Genomic DNA, 14,777 nt, shown 5'->3' with positions numbered 1-14,777 from the left:
GGAGTACCTCAGGGGTCTATCCTTGGACCTCTTTATTCCTAATATTCATAAATGATCTCCCTGACAAAATTGTCTGTGAGATGGGTATATCTATAGACGACACCACACTCTATAACAGACACGACAGGAAAACAAATGAACACATATCTAAAGAAATGGCAGAAACACTAGAGGATGACCTCCGGTCTGTAGTAGAATGGGGACAAAAATTGATGGTCACATTCAATGCTGCCAAGACAAAACACTCGTTTCCTTCTGGGCACCTTCAATGCTGCCAAGACTAAATTCGTTTCCTTCAATAATTACAAGAAATCTTCTCTACCATCAATAGCAATGGCCAATGAATCTTTATCTGAAAGTACATCTTGTAAACTCCTCGGCCTAACGTTCCCAGGAAACATAAGTTGGAACAATTACATTGAGAGTATTGCCAGGACCGCTGCAAAGAAGGTAGGTTCTCGTGCTAGAAAACTACTAATGCCCAAAAGTATCCTATACCTCTATAAGGCACCATTCGCCCATGTATGGAGTACTGTTTGTCATATTTGGGCTGTTGCATCTGCCACTAGTCTCTCGCTCCTAGATAAGGTTCAAAAGAGAGTCGCCAATCTGATAGGTCCTGAACTGTCAGCTGACTTCAGCCTCTGTCCTATCGACGAAATATTGCATCCCTCTGTCTGTTCTACAAGTACTTTAACGATGAATGCTCTGACGAACTGCAAGCACTTGTGCCCCTCAACATAAATACCCCCGGCAAACCCGACAAGCAGCTAAATCCCACCCCTTCACAGTAGAGATCCCTAGATGAAAGAGAGCCTTCTTCTCCAGTAGTGTCTTCACCGGAACAGCTAGACTTTGGAATTCCTTTCTGGGTCTCTGTTTCCCCAACTGTGCTGACATGCAGAAGTACAAGTGTAAGGTTAACCGACATCTTGCTGCTCAACTCCCTACACAGTACCCCTGATGCTTATGTCCCTGATAGTAGCCCTCTACAACAAAGTGGCAATGTGCCTTGTTTGACGTGAAATGTAATAAAAAAACTAATTTCTAACATTTGTAGATCAGAAACAACAATTGTAATTTGCCACATGATTCATTGAGATATAAATCATTGCATCTACAACATTTCTACTAGATCAGAAGAACGGAAAAAATTGTATGAAAACAACAATGATAAAAGGATAAACATTAAGTACACATTTAAACATGAAAAATAGACGTTTTATTGAAATATATAAAATTTTTGAAATAAAAGTAAAAGTTAAAAGAAAATTATTAACATAATCAAAGTTTTAAAGATTTACACGGGAATAAACACTTTGTTTTTAAAAGAAAATTATTAACATAATCAAAGTTTTAAAGATTTACATGGGAATAAAACTTTGTTTTTAAAAGAAAATTATGAACAATCGAAGTTTTAAAGATTTATACGAGAATAAAACTTTGTTTTTAAAAGAAAATTATAAACATAATCGAAGTATCATATTCGTTTCTCACATTTTTACATGAGAGAATAAGTTTTTTAACACAAGAATACCTATACACATAACAAGAGTATGGTTTTTGACTTTTTATAAATTTTATCATTTTTGTTCTTTTCGCTGTGGATGACGTGTTAGAAGAATGCATGCTACATACAAAGTTTTTAAAAATTTTACCATTTTAGTTCTCAGAAATCAACGGGAACCCTAGCTTGGGGATTCACTTAAACTCTATATGAAATACATAAATATTTCTTAGGATTTTTCATTAAACCAGTTAGTATATTTCACATAGTTTTGGCTCTTTTGTTCACTTTTCTTCAAGCCAAGTTCTCACAAAACCTGGAGTTCACATTGAACTAAATATGAAATACATGAATATTTGAATGTTCCAGTTTTTGAAGTCGTACATAAAACCTGGTATTTTGTTTGTTTTTTTTACGCTCACTCTTTTTAACCCAGTATTATTGAAGACATTAACTTCTAAGGTTGTGACTTTCTACTTATTGTATCATATAATTATGTCTAGTTTAACAGCTCCGTTTCAAGGCACATAGCTTTAGGAATCGTAGAGTTATAGCGGATGGTGTATGTGTTTTCATGTGATACAACAAATCTCAAATCTGTGCAAAAGATTTTAATTTTTTTAATCTTTTTTGTATCAACGCTATATTTGACTTCCTTGCATACGTTACAAGAATGTGTTTTTTTCTGTTTTAATTTGCTAATAACTTTGTTTTTGATAGTAGATAGTGTTAAGGCCAGAATAATTAGGGACGATTACTTCTACTATAGTTGCCATCTTCTCGTTCTTGCCCCATATCACTCTGTCAAGCTTAATAGCCAGTTTCTAAATATGTAGCTGTAGAAATTTCGTAGTCATAGTAGATAGTGTATGACTTATATCCAACTGTTATTTGTTATTATGTTCCCAAGATTTATTACTACATTGTATATTAAGGTTTTTACGGTTTTTCTATTGGAGATATTTTTCACCTGCATGTGTTTTCATATGAATCAACAAATTTGACTTCTGTGCAAAAGAAGAACTACATACTTTACATGAATATGATTTGTCTCGCATATGTGTTTTCATATGACTAAACAAATTTGACTTCCGTGCAAAAGAAGAACCACATACTTCACAAGAATGTGGTTTGTCTCCCGTATGTGTTAGAATATGACGCACCAAAGTTGACTTCAGTGCAAAAGAAGAACCACATACTTCACAAGAATGTGGTTTGTCTCCCGTATGTGTGAGCATATGATGCAACAAAGTTGACTTCAGTGCAAAAGAAGAACCACATACTTCACAAGAATGTGGTTTCTCTCCTGTATGTTTTAGCATATGACGCACCAGATTTGACTTCAGTGCAAAAGAAGAACCACATACTTCGCAAGAATGTGGTTTGTCTTCCATATGTGTTTTCATATGATGCAACAAATTTGACTTCCGTGCAAAAGAAGAAAAACATACTTCACAAGAATGGGGTTTGTCTCCTGTATGTCTTGTTATATGACTCAACAAATGTGACCTCAATGCAAAAGAACGACCACACACTTCACAAGAATGTGGTTTCTCTCCTGTATGTGTTAGCATATGACGTGACAAAGTTGACTTTTGTGCAAAAGAAGAACCACATACTTCACAAGAATGTGGTTTGTCTCCTGTATGTCTTGTCATATGACTCAACAAATTTGACTTCCGTGCAAAAGAAGAACCACATACTTCACAAGAATATGGTTTGTCTCCCGTATGTGTTTTCATATGACTCAACAAATGTGACTTATATGCAAAAGAAGAAACACATACTTCACAAGTATGTTGTTTGTCTCCCGTATGTGTTTTCATATGACTAAACAAATTTGACTTCTGTGCAAAAGAAGAACCACATACTTCACAAGAATGTGGTTTTTCACCGGTATGTGTTAGCATATGACTGAACAAATTTGACTTCTGTGCAAAAGAAGAACCACATACTTCACATGAATGTGGTTTTTCTCCTGTATGTGTTAACATATGACTCAGCAAAGTTGACTTTAGTGCAAAAGAAGAACCACATACTTCACAAGAATGTGGTTTCTCTCCCGTATGCGTTTTCACATGATTCATCAAATTTGACTTCCATGCAAAAGAAAAGCCACATTCTTCACAAGAATGTGGTTTTTCTCCTGTATGTGTTTTCATATGAGCCAACAAATGTGATTTCTGTACAAAAGAACCACATACCTCACAAGAATATGCTTTATCTGCCATGTTTGATTTCATCTGATTCCAGGAAATATATATGCAATATAGTGTAAGATCATAGGCAGGCTAGTAAATTTTAACTTTAGAAAATTTACGTAAAGAAGTGTATAATTATTTTAAATATTTTTTAAATCACCAATGAAGAAAAGTCCTTCTCATCCATTAATTTCTTTTCATTGTTGCAACTTCTGAAAATATAAAATAAATTTTAAAAATTATATTTCATGCGGTTAACTTAAATTTCTCATGCTGAGTTTTATAAAAATATTCAAAACATATATTATTAATTAAAGTAAAAAAAAGAAAATGAGTATAGTTTTATTCAATACTGGTTAGTAAACAAAATTAATGTTTCTCTTTTCAAATATTTAATTAAAATCCTTTACGTTTCTTCATTTTAGAGATTAGGATTGATTATTCATATTATTTGGATTCTTCAGAATACTGTTCTCATCTTGGGTGTTATTTTCACAATAGTTCTATGTTACCTCCGATCTTATTCAGGTGCATTTTGTCAAGCCTGGGAACCTTTATCTTGAACTAAGAAATGTGTAGAGAATTCTGAATGGAACCCTTTATTTAATACAGGAGTGTTGCATGCTTTGTGTTGTTCTATTTCGAATCTCGCTAAGGATTGATACTTCAGCGTTCAGAAGTATGTAAGTTACAACTGAATATTCCCAAGTACTATAATCATAGCACCACGGTCCCTAGCAGACAATCCTAGTATGAACTTATGAACATCTATCACCATATATATATATATATATATATATATATATATATATATATATAGGCACCAAAAAAAGCTCGCATTCATCATTTCTTTCAAAACCTGCAAATTTAAACTACATTAAACTATATTTCTCTATAATTTTACCTGATCATATTTGACTTTAAATTGAAGTATCCTTATGTTCACGTTAATTTACAAAATTAATTTCAAATTAAGAAGGGATAAAGAAGCGTATTATAGAAAATTGTATTTCAATATAATTTTAGAACATTACTGTAACACAAGTACAACAGCAACACAATGAACTAGTTAATATTTAGTAGTATAGCTCTTCTGCAATTTGACAGCCTGCAACGTTTTGTTCTTTCTTTGAATTAGTTTTCAGCAATACTCCGGTGAACGAGCATCGTAGTTCTCTTTAATTTTGTCCAAAATTTTTCCCAATTTATTATCATAGTGTAGCTGTAGCTTGATGTAATGTCATACGTTTTTTATACGAATGAGGTTTGGCGATTGTGCAGGCTAATTCAAACATGGAATATCATGTCCTTCAATTAACCTCTTGACATTGTCAGTTGCGTGAATGGGAACACTATCCTACAGAAAGATAGATTATCATCCAAATTTCGGTCAAGTAGGGTAAAAAATGCCCAGTCAACATATTAATGTACTTGATCGAATTAATTTTACCTTGCAAGTGAAGTATAGGCACTCATAATATATCACATTAATACTGATCCTTAACTGTAGCGTTGAAACTATGCACCTAGGATTACATTCTTCATCCTCCCTTCGACTGACGTACTGCCTGCCATCAGTGTCGTGCCTATTGAACTTGCAGTTATTGCTAAAATCACTTTTGATTAATATGAAGAGTCATAATCTTCAATGCATCTGACTGAGTCCAGACGGCACTTTCTGTTCTTTATAATAATCATTGATTTGCGTCTTGCAAGAGAGCGTCACAAATTAAATTCCTTCAATCTGTTCTTAACTGTAGAAAGAGAACACTTTTTAACACCGTTGTTGGATTTGGCTGACTTTGTTTCTGACGCTGTGAATCTAGATAGCATTGTCTTCCCTGTAAGAAGTAACTCTACAATGACCAGATTTAGGGGCATCATGAACACTGCCAGTTTTGGTGTGCTTGCCCAGTCACTCGTACTGTTATTTACTCACATTTAAATCTGTGGCCAATTTCTCGATTATATATACTAGAAAGTTGGAGATTAGTGAGCTCCTGACAGTCACTAAGAGGAAATCGAGGAATACGGATTAGACATTACATTGTCTAACATGGAACGGCAACAATTACGATTAGAGATGCTTTGTTGCCTAAAAGGTGGTATTTTAAGATGGTTTAAAGCTCATTTGTTTCCTTAAGACACCTTACTTTCCAGTGTTTTTCTCAATCTATAATTATTTACGTTATGCGATAAGGGTTTATGGTTTCACTTTTCAATCCATATATACTCCAGCATTTTTCAATCTCTCCACATTTTACAGCTTTTTCTCTAACCTTACTGTTAGTGAATGACAGTGATGTTCATCGATAGGTATAGTGGTTGGTCCTTTACAATGAGGCTGAAATGGTGGTTCATCTTTTTTGGATGAAATTTTCCCTAGATTCGGGGCACCACTCCAATAGGTCCAGAAATGTTAACAAAGTGATGAAGAAGGCATTGTAGGACCTCAACATACATCATGTGAGCACATCATTTTATCACCACAAACTAACGGCAAAGTAGAATGTTTTAGTGAAAAGTAGGGAACGATGAATAGTTATAGGATATATACATTAACGAAATGTTGGTGGCTGTCAGATTCAATGAGTGAAATGACAAAATTCTCACCATGCTCTCCAATAGATACATGATCTTGCCATTACATAATATATTAATGCCTTGTAAAGTATACTAGGGTGATGAGCAACACGAGATCACTCTACAAGACAATGGTAAGGGACAACATTCAGAAAGCTAGGAAAAACTGATAGAGAATTCAAATGAGAAAACAAAGTCGATAGATTTTCAGATTGGAGAAAAAACAGTTGTGTTTCATATTAAAGATCCATCAATCAAGGAACGTGAAAGACCGTTAAGAAAGGCTGCATTGGCTGCTCGATGAAGAAGACATTGTAGGACCTCAACATGTGAGCAGATCATTTTATCACCCCAAAGTTACGGCTGCCCTGAGTTTGATAGCGATTCAGGAAAAAGATTATAAAAATAGATTAAAAGTTGTATTATTAACATGAAAACATATAGATTTTATTAACTCGAGCAGTATGCAAGCACAGTAGTCATCAAGTGTCATCTACCAATGTTAATTTTAAATTATCACGTGGTTACCATCAGATGGTTTCCACCATGCATCAGGTGTTCCCAATATTAAGACATTTAAGAAAAATAACAAAAACACATATTATTTATGATCAATGGGGTCAGGCTGTCAAAATTGATATTTTCAGTGGTGAAAACTCAACTATTTGACATACACAACTTTCAAAGGTGAGCGCACCTGCTAAAAGCAGGTCACATATATAGCCCAGCCGTAAAGGCAAAAGAAGAGAAAAGCTTACAGTGAGCTGACAATCATCACCACACATGTGTGGCTCAACTCACACACCTCCTGGTTGACACTCTCTTTCTCTAGCATATGAGGCAGTAACGAAACAAAAAATAAGTTTTTATATTTTTATACAAAAACGAAGTGTACAAGCTTTTTATCGCTGACGAAAAATGTACTGTGAAACATATGTTTCACTTGGTAGCAATGTATGAAAATGATAAGCATTTACTGTTTCCCCCTGACACATTGCTTAGTTATTTTGAACGAATGTCAAATTGAATAAATCTCTTCTGTTTTCCATCATTCTTGTTTAATTTAATTTTGAAAGTGTAAATAAGATGGCAGACATCAGTTTAGAAGGATCACAGAGAAAACTGTAAATAACGTGCACCTAAGATTAATATAAATCAAGTTCCTCGACATGACAAATTTAACGTCAACTGAAGCAAAGTATGTTTCTGAATATACTGACACTAAAATCTGCAAGAGCCGATAATCAAGCCTTACTCATGCATACGAGCTGATCTGAGTGCAATTGAGTTGGTTAAGAATACAAATTTCATATCTCATAGTATATTGGCCAATTTAAACAGTGATCATATCACACTAGGACTGACCACCAATGCCTGTAATGGGTGTCAATTTTAAAGTTTTGTAAAAGTAGTCATGCATTTTAATTAGAACTGTCTTAATGTATTTTCTTGTTTTTGATCACATCATTTTGGTGATGGCTAAGAAAGGTGTAATATGACAGAAGTTAACATTTGCCTCTTGAACCATGACTTTAACACGTTCCATATACTCTAAACCATGACTTTAACACGTTCCATATATCATTAAACTCCAACCATAACCTTAACACGTTCCATATACCATTAGACTCTAACTATAACCTTAACACATTCCATATACCATTAGACTCTAACTATAACCTTAACACGTGCCATATACCATTAGACTCCAACCATAACCTTAACACGTTCCATATACCCTTAGACTCCAACTATAGCTAAACACATTTCGTATACCCTTAGACTCCAACCATAACCTCAACACGTTTCATAAACCCTTAGACTCTAACCATAACCTCAACACTAGGATCAATCATGCAGCTTCCACGACAGTCAGTGAGTAACTCGATATCAAGATGATTGACCTACTGCAAGAGAATTGTTCAATTTGCATTTTTGATTGCAGATTCTTAATTTTCTCTTCTTTCTCTTGTTCTTTCTTAATGAAGTAAGCCGTTTAACCTATGCAGGCATAAAGTTGTCTGTGGAAAGAGGGAGGGAAGAAAAAGAATTTGTGTTAGTTTCCCATGATTTAAGGGAAAATTTTTTTGTTGGATGCAAACCAGAAATTATTTTGATGATTTTTGCACATGTCTTTTTAGTACGTTTTTTTTTTTTCAAAATTAGAAACAGTCTTCATTGCACAAGTGACCGTCAACCATTTTAGGCTTTCTTTCTTTCCTTTCCTTTTTGTTACATGACCAATCCTTTGAAGCACACACACATGCTAACCAAGTAAGTTACGATTTTATATACACAAATTCAGAACATCTACTTATGAAAAGCCCATTTATAATAACTTCCTTTTCATCTATCAAAGTTAATGTCCCCAAAATACAAAATAATTTAATTTTATGTCGTCTTCACTTTTCAAAACAGAATTAAAATTAAAGGGTCATATCACAATCAAGTAATTATGGAATTTCCATTATGAAAAGAAAAAACAAAAACAATTTTTCAACATGTAAAAAGTATGTAAAGAAAAAAAACGTGATTTGTTTGTATCATTTGGATTATTTGGACTGTTGTTCTCATCTTAAGTGTTAATTTTACAATGTTTGCACAATAAATAACACTCAAGATGAGAACAGTAGTCTTAATAATCTAAATAATACAAAGAATCATTCCTCATCTAAAATTTCCGAACCGTAATATTGTAATTTGTTTAAAAATCATGATTATTTTTTAATTTAGTCAGTTATTTGTAAGGTTTATTAAATGTATTTTTTACAGAACTTAAAAATACAACATAATAAGTTTCTTTAATTATCAGCATTCTTTAAACAAACAAACAGAAAATTTGACAACTGCATTTCCAAATTAATCAACAGAAAAATTCTTTGGTACACTTACGTGTGTGAACAGTTACTAATACATCGATCCCTCAGATTGAAACTACTAGATGAGAATACAAACATTTCATTAAAGAAAAGATAAACAGACTAAATATCAAAAAAAGCTTTAAAAAAAGGCTAAATTCTCAAAATTGGCTGAAAAAGTTTCCAAAATGGGGGATCGATTTACGAGAACTTTGTATTAGAAACAGAGCACAAGTTAAAAATTGTAAATATTGAAATTTCTTTGATAATCTAGTGGATTAGTGACAAGTACACAGGAGCGTACCATTTCCATGCATGCGTTGAGCATTTTGTTTTTTTACTTAAATCCAGTGAAAATCATTTAAAATTCATAATTTTTTTATTGTAAAATATAAAGGAGTTGTACTGGTCAATGTCTAGAATCTTTTAACCCCCCTCCTCCCATAAAAACTTTTAAAAGTTTTTTTTTTGGGGGGGCGGGGGGCGAAAACGAATATATGCTTTAACACTGGCACAGAGAAATAGTTTTCATATGAAAATGTACTTTTCTTTAAAGTGGCGTACCACTTTTCATTATAAATTTAACGTAAAATGAGCACACACTTTATGGCAACCTAGTGAGTTGAGATAAAAAATAAATTTCTAATTTCATTTTTCAATAAAGCCCGAGGACATTAAAGAACAGAAAAAAGAGAAAAATCTGCATACGGATACGTGTCATTCCTTATGTTATCAGTGGTGGCCAATTCTTTACATTGTATAATATTCAGAAAACAACTTGCTTGTGACAAAGTTTAATGGGATATTCGTTTTCACATAAAAAAACCTATAGAAATCATCATCTGCTTGTTAAAATCAAAAGTAAGTGACAATTTATGCAAACGGCTTTCAGGAAGCCCCCTCCCCCCGCAAAAAAATTTATCACCGTGTGGCCTGAAAGGGAGTGCTCATTTAGTGCTAGTGCGCTTATTGCTCCATGCTTTTTAAAAAATTAAAGTTTTATGATATCTATTTTTATTTAACTGTAAGGTAAAAGTACAGAATGGGTACAAAACACCCTCCTCTCCCCATGTTAAGAATGGCTTTCTAAAAATAACATTATTATGGCAGCATGGATTTATAAGTGCACTAGTACTGCTCATTTTACATTAAATTTTAAAAAATACATTATAATAAGTAACTTCCTCTTATCATAAAATCCGAAAAATTATATAAGTTTTCATTGTGAAGATTATTTTAGAGTCTTTTTAGAGTATTTTTTAGTTTTTTTTTTGTTTTTGCTTTACGTCAGATTCTAGACATCAATCTTTATTTATTTTTTTTTGTTTAAGTATTGAAAATAAAATAATAGATTAATGATAATAATCCACTGAGAAAATTGACAAAAAAGATGAAAATAAAAACTAGGCACCGCCAAAATTGGGGGGGCAGGTCAGTACTTTTTGACGGACCGTCTTTTTAAAAATCTACCAAAAATCAGGTAATTATCCGATCAATACGAAATTTTCAGCGATTATTAGGAGAAGAATGAACTTTATAACAGTGTACTTATTTTTCATAAACGATATTTATATATATATATTTTTTTGCTTACAAAACCCCCCCTTGTTTTGAAGTGGGAACAAATATGCTTAAAATAATCATCTGGAACTGAACAAAACATATTGTGTTGTTGTAAGGGACAGAATTATAGATTAAAAAAAAAAAAAAAAAAAAAATTGTTTGCATACCTTATTTTGACGTCTGAATATCAGAACTTCGATTGTGTTTAATTATCCCGCTTTTGAGTTTTGAAGTGTGAAATTCGGTGAATATGTTAAGTAAAATAATTAATTTAAGTTAAGCAAAACAAAAAAAAATTTTTTTTAATATTTATACGAAAAAAGCCATTTTAAAATTTTTGATAAATAAATTAACAATTTTTTTTTAGCGAGCCGAATAATGCATGACCATTATTAAACAGGGCATGCTTTGAATAATTGATATAAAAAAAAAAAATTCGATAAATGTTGTGCCCTTTGTGTTAAAAATAGCATCATTTTTTTCGATCCCGTTTGAAAACGTTTGCCGCCTTTCGACTACGGTGGACCAAACGCGCTGAAATAATTTTTTTTTATTCTACTTTAAATTGCCCCCCCCCCCATTTTGGGGAGTCTGACCCCCACACACATATACATTAAAAACCAAACTCATACAAATGGTCACCCATCTGGTACTGGCCAGCCTCAGCTTTATAATACATTGAAATTTTCGTCACTGAAAAATAAGTTTTTTTTTCGCCTGTTTGGTCTTCCATAGTTTTCTTCTTATAATCCGCAAACGTAAACAGAGTCGATCTCGACTCTACATGAACGCGAAATATCTGGTTACCTATATGAATAAGTGGAATTATTTGAAATTCAGGTACTTATCCTATAATATTTTTGCATATTCTCTTAGAAAATCATCCTAAATCTTAGTTAGACAATAAATAAATAAATTAATTATTTCAAAAACCTTTTTTTTTAAATATTTAAGTACGTTTTTTGTGCAAGACAAAAAATGTCAATTGTTAACTTTTTGGGAAAATTTAACATTTAAAATTTAATTAAAAATAGTAGAAAAAGTTTTACATTATTCTGTTTTCTATATGATAAAATTCAGGGTTTTATCTTTCTGGAAAAAAAAAAGTTACTCAGAAATAATGGATTTTAATAAATGTAATTTAGTTTTAAAAAACAACAACAACTTGATTTTGCGGCCATTTTTGGCGGTGCCTAATAAAAACCATTAAACAATGAAAAACATTTGAGTTTTTTTTTTTTTGTTTTGTTTTTTTTTTTTTTTTTGGTAAGCGAAAAAACAACATTAGTTAAAAATATTTAAAATTAATAAAATTACTTTTTTCTTTCGCAAACGTTCCTTTTTTTTACATTTAAGTCAATATTGAAAACAAAAAAAACATCAACATCGAAAAAATTTTCAACAATAAATTAACATTTTCATTAGGATTATTCGCTTAGTAAATGTAGTTATCTCCCTTACATTTTTAACGTATTCTGCAAATGCGCAAAAATCGATACTAAATTCATGTATTAATACTTACGTTTTTGTTTTATAATCTGTTTTCGATTAACTTTATCTGCTTTTATAAAGGAAACGATTTTTCAAATGTGATTGACTTTACAAGCTCAACTTAACATTCAAGATGACGAACGGAAGAGCAAGTTCGCAGAAAACAATATTGAAGAGGAAAAATAAAACAGAAATCATTTCGAAATAGAGCCGATCTATTTGGTGAATATCACGGATAAAATTAATATTATTTTATTTAACATTTTAATATTTACATGAGAGAGAACAGATTACAAGTTTCATTTTTATTAATTCTCTAATTAGTTGCACGTGCAATTTAATGGCGGAAACTGATAGTTTTTAAAGCCGCCTTTTCGTATTTTTATTTATTTATTTATTTATTTATTTATTTATTGCTTGTTTGTTTCCTGGTTATTTTTGTGTTTGGAAGATTAAAGCCTAAAGTTAATCTGGTGATTGTGCAGTTTACCAAACACATTAAAAATGAAGATACTAAAAAAGAACTATATTGTAACTATATAGTGCCTAAAGTTAAAATCTATACGAAAAAAAAAATTACACGTGAAAAAAAATATTCTGAAAAATGTATTTACGGCGTCGTCAGAAATTGAGAAATGAAAATGACAATTTCAGCTAAAGAGCTAGAGTTTAGCACAATCAAACAATGCATCCATATTTGTCTAAATTAATAATTTAAAAAAGAAATTAATCATTATTAAAAATAATACCATTTTTTAGTTATTTTTCTTATGGTCCTGGATTTAAGTTATTATATATGTATTTTATATATATATTAGGTATTAGGATTTAAGTTATTATATATGTATTTTATATATATTAGGTATTAGGATTTAAGTTATTATATATGTATTTTATATATATTAGGTATTAGGATTTAAGTTATTATATATGAATTTTATATATATTAGGTATTAGGATTTAAGTTATTATATATGTATTTTATATATATATTAGGTATTAGGATTTAAGTTATTATATATGTATTTTATATATATTAGGTATTAGGATTTAAGTTATTATATATGTATTTTATATATATTAGGTATTAGGATTTAAGTTATTATATATGTATTTTATATATATATTAGGTATTAGGATTTAAGTTATTATATATGTATTTTATATATATTAGGTATTAGGATTTAAGTTATTATATATGTATTTTATATATATTAGGTATTAGGATTTAAGTTATTATATATGTATTTTATATATATTAGGTATTAGGATTTAAGTTATTATATATGTATTTTATATATATTAGGTATTAGGATTTAAGTTATTATATATGTATTTTATATATATTAGGTATTAGGATTTAAGTTATTATATATGTATTTTATATATATTAGGTATTAGGATTTAAGTTATTATATATGTATTTTATATATATTAAGTATTAGGATTTAAGTTATTATATATGTATTTTATATATATTAAGTATTAGGATTTAAGTTATTATATATGTATTTTATATATATTAGGTATTAGGATTTAAGTTATTATATATGTATTTTATATATATTAAGTATTAGGATTTAAGTTATTATATATGTATTTTATATATATATTAGGTATTAGGATTTAAGTTATTATATATGTATTTTATATATATTAGGTATTAGGATTTAAGTTATTATATATGTATTTTATATATATTAGGTATTAGGATTTAAGTTATTATATATGTATTTTATATATATATTAGGTATTAGGATTTAAGTTATTATATATGTATTTTATATATATTAGGTATTAGGATTTAAGTTATTATATATGTATTTTATATATATTAGGTATTAGGATTTAAGTTATTATATATGTATTTTATATATATATTAGGTATTAGGATTTAAGTTATTATATATGTATTTTATATATATTAGGTATTAGGATTTAAGTTATTATATATGTATTTTATATATATTAGGTATTAGGATTTAAGTTATTATATATGTATTTTATATATATTAGGTATTAGGATTTAAGTTATTATATATGTATTTTATATATATTAGGTATTAGGATTTAAGTTATTATATATGTATTTTATATATATTAGGTATTAGGATTTAAGTTATTATATATGTATTTTATATATATTAGGTATTAGGATTTAAGTTATTATATATGTATTTTATATATATTAAGTATTAGGATTTAAGTTATTATATATGTATTTTATATATATTAAGTATTAGGATTTTAGTTATTATATATGTATTTTATATATATTAGGTATTAGGATTTAAGTTATTATATATGTATTTTATATATATTAAGTATTAGGATTTAAGTTATTATATATGTATTTTATATATATTAAGTATTAGGATTTAAGTTATTATATATGTATTTTATATATATTAGGTATTAGGATTTAAGTTATTATATATGTATTTTATATATATTAAGTATTAGGATTTAAGTTATTATATATGTATTTTATATATATTAAGTATTAGGATTTAAGTTATTATATATGTATTTTATATATATTAAGTATTAGGATTTAAGTTATTATATATGTAT

The 14,777-nt window shown here is 29.7% G+C and overlaps 1 protein-coding gene across 1 annotated transcript; it reads right to left on the bottom strand.

Moving 5' to 3' along the window:
* Positions 1–1,904: 1,904 nt before the first annotated feature.
* Positions 1,905–12,336, bottom strand: LOC145270591 (uncharacterized). Its single transcript, XM_080126219.1, has 2 exons — positions 12,235–12,336; positions 1,905–3,920 (listed from the first exon to the last, which is right to left on the bottom strand). Exon 2 carries the CDS (start codon positions 3,748–3,750, stop codon positions 2,458–2,460), a length of 1,293 nt encoding a protein of 430 aa, XP_079982345.1. The 5' UTR covers positions 3,751–3,920; positions 12,235–12,336; the 3' UTR covers positions 1,905–2,457.
* Between the last annotated feature and the right edge of the window lie 2,441 nt (positions 12,337–14,777).

Source organism: Euprymna scolopes, chromosome 46 (assembly GCF_053919585.1).
Source record: "Euprymna scolopes isolate OS-2025 chromosome 46, ASM5391958v1, whole genome shotgun sequence".
In the NCBI taxonomy this organism is placed as follows: Eukaryota; Metazoa; Mollusca; class Cephalopoda; order Sepiida; family Sepiolidae; genus Euprymna; species Euprymna scolopes.
The sequence above is the reverse complement of the archived record's forward strand: the minus strand, read 5'-3'. Positions and strand labels throughout refer to the sequence as shown.